This window comes from Vicia villosa, linkage group LG1 (assembly GCF_029867415.1).
Source record: "Vicia villosa cultivar HV-30 ecotype Madison, WI linkage group LG1, Vvil1.0, whole genome shotgun sequence".
Taxonomy (NCBI): Eukaryota; Viridiplantae; Streptophyta; class Magnoliopsida; order Fabales; family Fabaceae; genus Vicia; species Vicia villosa.
Genome location: NC_081180.1, coordinates 225,072,307 through 225,084,507, shown reverse-complemented (window position 1 = coordinate 225,084,507; position 12,201 = coordinate 225,072,307). Strand labels below are relative to the sequence as shown.

The 12,201-nt window shown below is 32.8% G+C and overlaps 1 protein-coding gene across 1 annotated transcript; it reads right to left on the bottom strand.

Annotated features, from left to right (window-relative positions):
• Nucleotides 1-715: 715 nt before the first annotated feature.
• LOC131623152 (1-(5-phosphoribosyl)-5-[(5-phosphoribosylamino)methylideneamino] imidazole-4-carboxamide isomerase, chloroplastic-like) lies at nt 716-4,949 on the bottom strand. Its single transcript, XM_058894161.1, has 8 exons — nt 4,760-4,949; nt 4,608-4,669; nt 4,282-4,492; nt 3,114-3,199; nt 2,612-2,713; nt 2,229-2,362; nt 2,100-2,148; nt 716-2,028 (listed from the first exon to the last, which is right to left on the bottom strand). Exons 1-8 carry the CDS (start codon nt 4,851-4,853, stop codon nt 1,852-1,854), a joined length of 915 nt encoding a protein of 304 aa, XP_058750144.1. The 5' UTR covers nt 4,854-4,949; the 3' UTR covers nt 716-1,851.
• Nucleotides 4,950-12,201: the final 7,252 nt, after the last annotated feature.

Sequence of the window (12,201 nt, the reverse complement as noted above, 5' to 3'; positions counted from 1 at the left end):
AATTAACTTCGGGCATAATAATTTATTTAGCACCATTTCTATCGAAAACTTTAATCTTAAGAATTTTTTAATAATTTCTCTTATAATTTTTTTTTCTTCCTCTACCTCTAACTATTTAACTCTTATCCATCTAATCTACTCTCCTTGTCACATAATCTAGAAATCTTCTCAATACAAACCATCTAAATCTATTTTTCACAATCTTTTCTACTGTAGGTGTAAAATATTGTCATTTCTAATTTTATTCTATCTAGTCTTACAATACAATCAACGCAACATTATCTCTGTAACACTTACTTTATTTTCGTGTTATTTTTAACCACCTAACATTTTGTCTTATGCAACATTACAGTGCGACAAAATTTTTCCTTCAACTTGAGCGATACATGTGCTACATAAAATCCCTTAAACTCTCCTCCATTTCAATCACGCAGCTTGAATTCGATGACTTACATTCCCTTCTATTTCTCCACCATTTGATATTACACACCTAAAATATTGAAACCGTGTGACTTGTATGATGATATGATCTACAACTTTAATCTATAAGTCAGAAACATTTCTTTTTTTTTCTTTTCTAGAAAGTTCCATATTTCATTTTGTTTGAATGAATAGGTGAAGTAAAAATAAAGAAACCAACAGAAGACAATATAATATAGCCTAGAGTTAATAGTCATTTACCCCCTGCCATATAGGCGAGTTTTAATTTACCCCTTTAAAAAAAAAATTGAATTACCCCCTATAATTTTTGGACACCCCCTAAGCGTGTAAAAACCAGAGGGATAAATCAAAAAATATATTTACAAGGGGTAATTTTTCCTCTTAGGGGACAAAAGACTTAGAATTTTAAAATTATAGGGGGTAATCCAAAAAAAAATTTTAAAGGGGGATAAATCAAATCTCGCCTATATGGCAGGGGGATAAATGGCTATTAACCCTGTAGCCTATGATACGGCGCGTTTAGGTTGTACTTTATATAGGAAGTTCCAAGGATAAATTGTCACATGATCTGATGCTCCCAAATCAGGAACCAAGACAGTGGATCAAAAGATTTTAGAGGAACTAGTGTGTAGCCAAAAATGCAAAAAGGTTCATGACTAACACTTTGACCATGAAGATGTAGAGCTTGATTATTGGTTGAAGGAGATCCATGACATCATTAACATCATGATGCAGGTAGCTAATAAAATTAGGTTCTGACAGAGGTCAAGAGACAATTTAGATCAAACCTATGGTAAGAGTTGAACAATTGACAAGCATGGTGAAAAACAATTGACAAGCATGGTGAAAACCACCGCAACTAATGTTACAATGTTCTTCCTTGTTCAAACTTCAAACTGAGAAGGACCAACATTAGAACAGTTACTGTAAATTGAGGCAGCACCATGAAACAAAGATTTGTCATGAATCTTATAAGGCTGGAAAAGAAACATTCACATATAACATAAACAGTAGATTGGATATGCTTCTCGAATAGAGCTTCTTCAGCTAGGAAAACTTGTATGTCAACAAAACATACATAGGATAAGATCCCTATATATTTCGGCATGTAAATAATAAAATAAAATAACAGCTACGCCGTATTTATCTATATAAATAAATGTGATTACATTATTCAGAATACAGTTGACAAGCGTTAAAGAATCTGCATGCATTGCCTTACACATACATCACAAAGATGTAAGTGTGGTAGCAGACTAGCAGATGATGAAAATGTAAGAATCTCGTGACAAGAATCACAGATTGCTGGAAAAATCACCAGATTCAAGGTTAGTAATACGAGAAACAATGAAACAAACCTTGCTCAGAGCTCACTCACCCCTGCCCTTGACAATTCTCAATGATGCTTACTTAAGCCACAACGACGTTTTGTTGGTTATGCCAGGCTACAACATCTTTATAAGCTAAGTTTCCCCCGAAAATGTCCAAGGCGCTTCCGACGGTAACATCGACATTTTCCATTCCAGCTGTTTTTATCCTCTCTAAATCATCCATGACAGTTACACCACCGGCGTAAGTCACAGGAATCTGAGAAAATAAAAATGCATCAGTAATATGCACGCTTCACATGAAAATAAAATCAAGGATGTGCTACCAACCGGTGAATAGTTGCCAAGCAAAGCCACGAGCTCTTCATCGATTCCCAGCCTACAAGGAGCAATCATTCACCATCAGAATCTCTGCCTTTGTATGTTATTACCTTTAGACATTAAAAGTTGTTTACTTACTTTTTTCCTTCAACATCAACACCATGAACTAGAAACTCGTCAGCAAAGTTGGCAAGAAACTGCATTACTTCAGCGTCAAGTGATACGTCACTGAACTTCTGCCATCTATCGGTGACAATTGCATATTTACCTTCCTGAGCACTCGAAACCATAAGTGCTCGAAAATAAATGTTCGATTAAATGATCAAATGCACTGAAGAATTGGGACCCTTAACATCATATATTGTTTTGTTAACATGCATATCAAATTATGAACACGTGAAATAGCATTGTGAATCGAATGCTTAGCCTATTATTTAAATATTTCTTCTTTCTGTTTCTCCATGCATTACCTTTTTTCTTCAATGCAATTCACTTTCAAATATAAAGAGAAAAATTTGTACCTTTTTTCTGCAACTGAGATCCAACACAAGCCTCTCTTTTCCAACAATGCGAACAAGATCTTTAAGTCTTTCAAGATCCATTTGTCCATTGTTGAATACATACTGTAATGATTGAATCAATAAATACATGGATAGAAATGGAATAACTTCCTATTAACAAATACCACGTGTTTTTCCCATAATGTAATTGATAGGTTGCATAGATACAGATCAAGATTAGCGACCATGCAAACTGATGTGCTTTTCTTGCGACTTAGGAATATATGTTCTTTTCTTTGACCCCTAGGCCTACTTCTAGAGTGACTTCAACTCTCCCAGTTCTGACTTATTTCCAGATTCCTCTAAATCTATTCTCTGTCCCTTCTTATAATATCACAGCCTAACCCCGTCAACAAACTAAGGCTAGCTAACTAACTATGATTGGCTAGCTAACAAAGTAACAAACCACAATCACCTTTCGTAAAAGTTGAATAACCCAAAGGAGAGAAGATATATAACTTACAGATGTCACAATGACATGGCTTGCTCCTTCCTCAATGTAACTCAAACAATTGTCAGAATTTATTCCACCTCCGACTTGCAAACCGCCTAAATTGTACCATTCATCGACAACAAGTTTAGTACAGGAAAAATGTAAAATTTTAAAAGATATCATCATCCATGAAAGACAAAGGCAATGCAAAACAACTTGAAAGCATTCTCTAGAGTTATACTAGTATTGACAAATATAAGCACGAAGTCAATCATTTTCATGGTTAACCACAATACGAAGTTCAATATCCTAAAAACACCCAATAAAAAATTCTCAACAACAATAAAAAAAAATGTATAATTTCAAATTAGTCATATCACTTATGTCATGTAACTTCTTCATTTTTTTAAAATTGGGTTTCAAATTTGATGCATGGTCATTGATTATCATTCTACACAAACACAAGTGTCATACCCATCTCATTAGATTTATGGTTACAAATTTCCTTACTTCTAGTCAGTGTTGTCAAATATCGGTAACGGGAAACAGCGGTGACAGATTTTTTGACAACCTCTATAGTCAATTTGCGAAGTATGGTGTTTTATGGCAGCTTAAAAGTGTGGGATTTTGGCTTTCTTCCATATGTAACATTATTCGATAAACTGAGAGTGCAATACCTCCTAGATAGCTATGAAGCACGGTCACTGTGGAACACGGTCCTGACGGTGAGACATCGACACCAATAATGATTTTTAAAAAATGAATAAATTAAATATAATCACAAGTGTTGGTGTTGGTTTCGGACACCGACACTAACACGGACACACCTTTTTTCAGAGACGTCATTACTACAAAGCTAGATGGCTATGAAGTACGGTCACTGCAGAAACACGACACAAACACATCGGCACCGATAATAATTTTAAAAAATGAATAAGTTTATCGTAATCACAAATGTCAGTGTGTTAGTTTCGAACCCAGATACCTTTTTTTTTCCAGAGACGTCATTACTACAAAGCTAGATAGGTAGTAAGTTAAAATTAATCATTTTTTCATAATCTAGTAGTGACATTTGTTAAAACTGAAAACTAATAAAAACAATCAATATCACCTTTCACCTAGCATCACATTCTAGAATAAATTTGCATCAAACATGAAACACAAAAGTAACAAAAACATTGGCATCAAACTACAATACCAGGATAAGCATGCAAAGCCTCAAGGGAAGCAGCTCTACTCAAAGGATCAGCACCAAGCATAATAACATGACCCCCTTTCAGTCCATCTTCTTTATAAAGCCTAGCATACTCAGCAGCTGATTTATCAGACTCAAAATTGGTAACCGGATCCAACCCATCATCACCTTTTAAATCTTTCAGCGTTGACCCAACAATTTGTTTCACTTTCCCCTACAACAAACAAACCTTAGCAGCAAATTCGAATCACATTCCCCCAAAAATCAAACATAAAAATAGCTCCTTTTTGTATGAATTGGGAATAATGTAGAATCAGTTACAGGGTTACCTTGTGAATGTCGATGCAGGGGCGGAATTGAACGGCGCATTGGATTGAAGGTAGTGATTTTCCTGTTGTTGAATAGAGAAAGAGGGTTAGAAATTAACATTGAGAATGAAACGGTTGATAGAGAGAAGAGAATGGAGGAAGAGAGAAGTTACTGGAATTGAGGGTAAGAGAACGAAGATGATTGGAGCGAGGAATTGGGGAAGATGCGAAAGGTCTTATGGAACAAGAGGAAGTGAGATTGCGCATTGAGTGAATGAGTTCGAATAGTAAGGGTGCAGCGGCGAGTATTGTGGTGATGGAGCTAAAGTTGACACAACATAAAACTAGAAGGTGTTCATTTATTCACTTCGGGCAAAACCCGAACCAAACAAATGAAATTCAATAACAATTGGTTTAGGCATCTGATTTTTAATTTTTTACCCACAATTCCAATGCAAACCAATCATTATTAATTATGATAAAAATTACTATCAAGCATTCAACTTCAAGAAGAAAAAATTGAAATGTATGTGGACAAGTTATGTCATTTTAATTTGTTATTAGAAAATTATTATTGTAATATGGTATCTGAGCGTAAAGCTATGATACACATTCATTACCACACTAACTCAAGTTGTTATTGTAATATGGTATTAGGGAAAAATTGTTAGTCTAATATTAACAATTGAATCAATTATTATGAAAAATTAATTTCTATAAATAAGTTATTTTTTCAAATATTTTTACATTTTTTATCTACCCAATCAATTCAACCCAAACAAACTTGTCGTTTCTCAGTTCAGTTCGGTTTGGGTTTTACCGCAAAAATTTGCAAATCCAATCCATTTAATTTTAATCGGTTTGGGTATCAGATTCTCTCAAAATCGAACCAAACCGAGCCGCAATTTGGATAAAAGTATAATTTTGAATAGAACATCATGGCGAAAGTTGATCCATGTTGCCGACTCCACTTAATGGAACAAGGCTTAGTTGTTGTTGTTGTTTTAAAAAAAATGGCTTAATTGTAACCTTATATTTTGTCTTTTTCTTGATTTTGATCCCTCTATTTTAAAAATTACTATTTTAGTCCACTTTTAAAGATTTCTAGGCAATTTTTGTCCCCCTATTTAATTTTTTCTATAAAATTGTCCTTATTTTTGTCCTTTTTTTAACAGAAAACTCAAAAGGGGAGCAAAATTGTGGTTTTAAAAATGGGGGAACCAAAATAAAAAATATAAAAAATAAGAATGAGGGACCAAAATTGTAATTAGGCCAAAAAAAATTTAAAATATATGTAATGGTTCAATTCACATTAGCAAATGGTTCTATTTAAAACAAAACTATTCTAGTAACGGTTCGGTACAGTTTGGAGTTCAAAATCAGTGTCTCAAACCAATAATTTGGTTCAGTTCGGTTCTCAACAAGTTAAAACGATTTGGTTCGATTCGAATAAACTTTTATTATGGTTGAGTTCGATTTGATTTTTTAGCTTAATTGTACCATGAACAACCCTACTTTTTATATATAGAATTTGAACTTTTTTTTTAGCATAACTTGTGAACTCAACTTGACTCAAGTGAGCGGTGAGTTGGTTATGTTTAGTTTTGGAAGTTGCAAATTAGGGTTAAACACAACTCAAATCAAAGATTATTGATTGATTGAATTTGATTAAATTTGAATCAATCTGGCCTGTAAAAAGTTATTCGAAACTAAACATATACATGTTAAAAGTACAATGAGAGACAATCCCTAATTGTGTAAGGTCAGGGGTTGTGCAAGCAGGTTCACCGTACAAGGCCTCCAAAATTGAGGGGCCTCAAATTTGTAGAATAGAGAAAGGTTAGAAATTAAAGTAAGAAAGAAGCAGTAGATAAAGAGAAGAGAATAGAATAAGAGAGAAGTTACTAGAAAGTGAAGAAGGGGGATTAAGGGTAAAAGAATGGAGATGATTGGAGCGGTAAAATATAAAAGACGCGAAAGCTTTTATGGAAAAATAGAAAGTGAGATTGCATATCTATAATATAAAAAATTTGTTGTTCTGGAAATCACAAAAATACATTTTTTATTATCTTAATTTAAAATTATAATTTGGGAGTAAAAAATGTCTTTTGTTGGTTTTTACCAACTCACTTTTCACTTTTCACTTTCCAACTCACTTTTACACTTTTCACTTTTCACTTTTTATTACTTTATTATTATTATTTCTAATAAATTATTAATTAAAGTATTCCAATAAATTATTTTTAATAAAAAATCATTATGATCATTTTAAATGATTGTAAATTTACATTTAAAATAGTATTTAATTTTTAAAATTGATTGAAATAATTTTTATTTTAAGATACAATATTTTTTAAGAAAATAATAATAATTTTAGTTTAAAAAAATATTTCAATTAAAATGAATTTAAAAATATACTTGAAAAGGTGTGTTATTAGATAAAATACAAAAATGTGTGTCACATATCATTAACTCTAATTTATATGATTCAAAATATTATTATAATAATATACGTCATTAATGAAGTTTATACAATTAAAATAATAATTGCACAATTAAATATTAAAAAAATTATTTGTTATTGATGTCATTTCACAAATATACGTTAACTTATCAATGTAAATAGGAGAAATATATATATATATATATATATATATATATATATATATATATATATATATATATATATATATATATATATATATATATATATACATATATATCTAGGGGACGACTCAAGTGAGAACACTTGGTTAATGTGAGAAATGAGAATAATTAATCTTAACCATTAAATTTCGATTCATTGAAATTAATGAACAAGGTTGATTTTTCTTTTCATAGTCCTCTTTATTAGTAATGTATATAATCTTCAAGAGAATTTATTCACATTTATATTTTAAGAAACAAAATATTTAATTTATTGCTTTTTGGAAATAATAAAAATTGATAAAAAAATATTTTTTTTAAAGATGATACATTTTATTTAATAATTAAATCAACATATATATACATATACATATTCAGCGCTGGTCAGCTAGTATGGTTAGCTATGCAGGTAGGAAGCAGCTTTTCAAGAGTACTTTGATGTCCATAGCAGGGTACTAGATGCAAGCTTTCCCCCTCCCCAAGAAAATTATTCAGAGAATTGAAGTGATTTGTAAAAAAATTCTTTGGTCTGGCAAAGCTGTGGGAAGAAAAGCCCTTGTGGCATGGGATAAAATATGTCTGCCCAATAATGCAGGTGGGTTAAATATGACTTATCTTAGTGATTGGAACAAAGCTACAATCCTGAAATTGCTGTGGAATCTTCATTTGAAATCTGATAAGTTGTGGATTCGGTGGATTGGAGCTTACTACCTTAAAGGTGATAGCATAATGCAGTGGGAGCCTAAGATAACTAGCTCTTGGATGCTCAAGAGTATAGTGAAGGTTAGAGAGCTTACTAACCATAGTGAATATTGGCAAGATAGTATTCAACATCACCATTTTAATACCAATGCCATGTATAAAGAGCTGCGGGGAATCTCTACAAATCAGAGTTGGAGGAAAATCCTGTTTTAAAACTATGCGAGACCAAGGGCATGTTTCACACTTTGGTTGGCTATTCTGAACTGACTCCCAACCAAAGATAGATTGAGGAAGATCAATATTCAAACAGATAGCATATGCAGTTTCTGTGATCACACTGAAAATATCGAGCATCTGTTCTTTCTTTGCAAGTTTACTAGTCATATTTGGAGGCAAATTATGGAATGGCTTGGGTATAATAGAAGATGTAAAAGCTGGGAGGAGGAGAAACAGTGGCTCTATCTTGAAACAGCTAAAAAGGGATGGAGACGATGCCTGCTTCGGTTGGCTATTGCAGAAGTTATATACCATGTGTGGCAGCTTCGAAACGAGAAGATATTTGGCCAAAGTCAGTTTGTTGGGGACATTATCATGAAGATCAAACACACTATAGGTCTTAGAGCTTGCTCCAAAAAAGCCTTGAGGAATCATGTAAATTTGGAAACCATGATGTAATACGGTGAACTGACTTTTTATTAATCGGAATGTCGCGGTAAGCAAGAGTCGCCACCGACTTTTATTTTATCCAAACAATATTCGGAAAGGCAAAAAGAAACAGAAAAAAACCTTTAAAGAAAATCTAAGTTCGGGGGGTAATTTATGCAAAGGGAAGGTGTAAGGCACCCTTTGCATCCATGGTTTTCCATGGGCTCTTAATTGCTTTGCTTGCTCGTTTGTTTAGAAAATGTAGATGAAAGAGATATGGACTTTAGCTTGTGAATAAGCGTTGCCCTTTCGAAAAATTATGAGAAAGAATATAATAAAAAGGTTTGAGCATTGCAAGGCAATTAGGGGCAATTACCTTAAACTCAGATGATAGGTCTCTTTTTAGCCTTTCAGAATGAAAGGGTCTATCCTTGCCATAAGAGGGCAGGAAGCCTTTCGTTTGGAGGTTGAAGGGTCATCGAAGCATCCTTTGCCATAAGACTGTCCCATGCCATAGAGGGGCATGTAGTCTAAGGCAAGGATCAGAATAAGCCATTTTTTCGTTAGGCAACCAGAAGATACCTCAGCCTTTCTTCGTAGGCAACTTCCGAGGGTCGAGGTCATATTTGTGTATCGAAGGCAGCATCATTTAGGGTCGTATGACCTTTTAATTATCGAGGCAACAGGCTGAGGTATCCTCGTATTCGAGGGACATGGCTTATTCTGCAAAAAAAACACGAAGGCAACAGGCAACAGGCAACAAGGCAACAGAGAGGTTACCCCAAAAGGGTGCGTGTGTGCAACAATCACGTGATTATGTTCAGATATTTATCTTTTAATTAGTTATTCTAATTCAGTTCATGGTTTGCACTCCCTAAGATTACTAACCACGCAATAATATAAAGCAATAAAAGGGAAGGGGACAATGAAACCAGCGGATCCCCAATGGGGTTTGACATAAGTAATAATAAAGCATAAAATATTAAGGTTAGGGTTTAGGGTTACCAACACTCGTAGCCTTGACGGTCAGCAAACCCTGAAAATTGAAAAGGAAGGAATAAACAGAAAGGGGTGAGTGCATTATCGATTCGGAGGCAATCATAGTTAACCCTAATCAATAAAATAACAATAAAAGAAAAAGGGTAAAAGAAACTTAGCTTCGATTGACGAAGATTGACAGTCAGAAGTAGCCTGAAGCATTGACTCTGACCATCCGAGAATTGACAGAAGAATAAAATACAGTGAGTGTATGGCTAATTCAGCGACAATTAAGGCTAACCCTAATTTGGAGGGAAGAAGCAAAATAAAATAGAATGAATATTTAAAATAAATATGAAATAGGACTTAGCTTTTAATCTTGGTCAGGCGCGTTGTCGGAAGGCACTTGAAAAATCAACCCTGAAAAAGGCATGGAAAAGAAATATATTAGTGTAGGAGGAGTTCTATTGACAGCGGGAATCAAACCCTAAAAATAAATAACAGGTAAAGGAAAATTTAAATAAGAAAGAGATTAGGACTTACCTTATGGCTTGACGTGTAATCAGGAGATGTCTGATAAAAACCCTGAAAAGAAAATACACAAAGAAATATTTTTGAGTGTATGGCAAATTCTCGCAAACCATGATTCGGGCATAAGTTAACAATGGCTAATAAAATAAATAATCAATTCAATTAATTATTGGTTTTTTAACCTAATTAACTAAATCAGTGAAAACGGGGTTTCGATTAAATATTCTAACCCTAATATATATTTTTAAATAATTAATAAAGGCATTAACAATTAATTAAATAATTTAAATAATATTTAACCAATTTAAATCAAATAAAAAGGCTAATAATAATAAATATATTTAATTTAATATTTTTTATAAAAAAGAATTTAGAATAATAGTAATTTTGTTAAGAGAAAAAAAAACTAAAAGGATTTAAGAAATAATATATAAACAAATATATAAAAAAAATAGGCTGTATAATAAAATAAAATAAAAATTAAAGGATTCTTAGCTGTGATTCAGTGTTGCAGATCTGGAGCTTGATCTCGCGGCGGAGGGTGGTTCGACGGGATCTATTGGTGGAGAACGGTTTGGAGATTCGTCGCGGTGGTCGACTCACCGTTGACGGCACTGACGTGGTGGTGCTGAGCGGTGGTCCATTGGCCATTCAAACTCGGTGTTGTTGCCGTCGATTTGAGATGCTTGCCGGAAGTGAACGCGGATCGTTTCACCGTTGATTGTTTGCCAACGATTTCACGTAGATTAGATATGTGTTACCGTTGATTTCTTTTCCACTGCAAATCTAAACCGGAACAACAAATAGGGTGGTCGGAGTAATGTTCGCTTCTTCTTTTCTTTCTGCAAACAAACAACAATAACAACAACAAAAAAGCACTTGAAAAAGATTTATTATATTTATTGTTTGGATCTATAGTTTAGTGATGTAATTTATGGATGAAGATTGTTCATGGTGTTTTTATTGTGAGAATTACACCATGATTTATGAATGAAAGATTAATTGAATGGTTGGCTGAATATGGTGAGAGAGGTTGTATGTTTTATGGTTGTTAAAGGTTAGTGTGAGACAGAGGAAAGGTTATCATGAAGAAGAAGAAAGGCGGTGTGATGGAATCAAGGTGAGTTTAAAAATATGGTGATTGTTAGTTGTTAGAAACAAGGTTTTGTATATAGGTTTTTGATGGTGTCTGTACGTGTGAAGAAGTTTTTAGAGCAATAAGGTTTTCAAAATTGGTCTAAGATTGAGAGTTTGTACGTGAATAGAGTGGTAGAAAATTAGGGTCCCCTTGTTAGTGTGTATTAGTGTGTTTTTATAAGGTTAGAAATTAGGTTAAAGTCTTCTAAAAGAAACAAATCTAATCTTAATTAATAAAATAAAAATTCAAATAAGAAATTATTTGATTATGATTTTTGCCATATTTAACAAATCATACTCAAATATTTCCTAATTGATTTATTTGGTCATCAAGACATGCAAAAATGCTAGAAATATCAACAAACTAAATTGAAACTTTCTTTTTTTTTATTTTTGAACTATAAAATGCATAAAATTGGGATTCAAATGAAAAATAATATTTAAAAAAAAATAAATTAAAATAAAAAACGAAAAATTAGATTTAAAAACTTTTTTTTTTTTTTGAATATTTTATGAATTTTGGTGATTTTTTGACTAAAAAATGCATAAAATTGAAAATTGACTATTTTAAAAAATGCCTTTAATTAGTGCGAAAATTAAAATAATAAAAAATACAATTTTTTATGATTTTTTTTTAATAAATAGAAATAAAGTTAGAACTAAAATCAGAAAATAAATAAAAAGAAAAAATGTTAGAAGTGAGATTCGAGTCTGGGACCTCTCGCTCTTGTACCTTTTACCCGCAAATTCTTACCAACTATGCTATGTCACTTAATCGAAATAAAATGACATTTTAAATTATATGAGGGCAAATTTTGGGGTATGACAGCTGCCCCTGTTCAATTATCTTAAACCTGAAGATGTAGAATGGTTTGTAGGCCAGTCGGTATCTGAAGGTGGAAGATGATTGAACACTAGAATACCAAGAAATTTGCCCTAGCTGAAGTAAGGACTTTTGTCGGAGATGGGCTTGTAG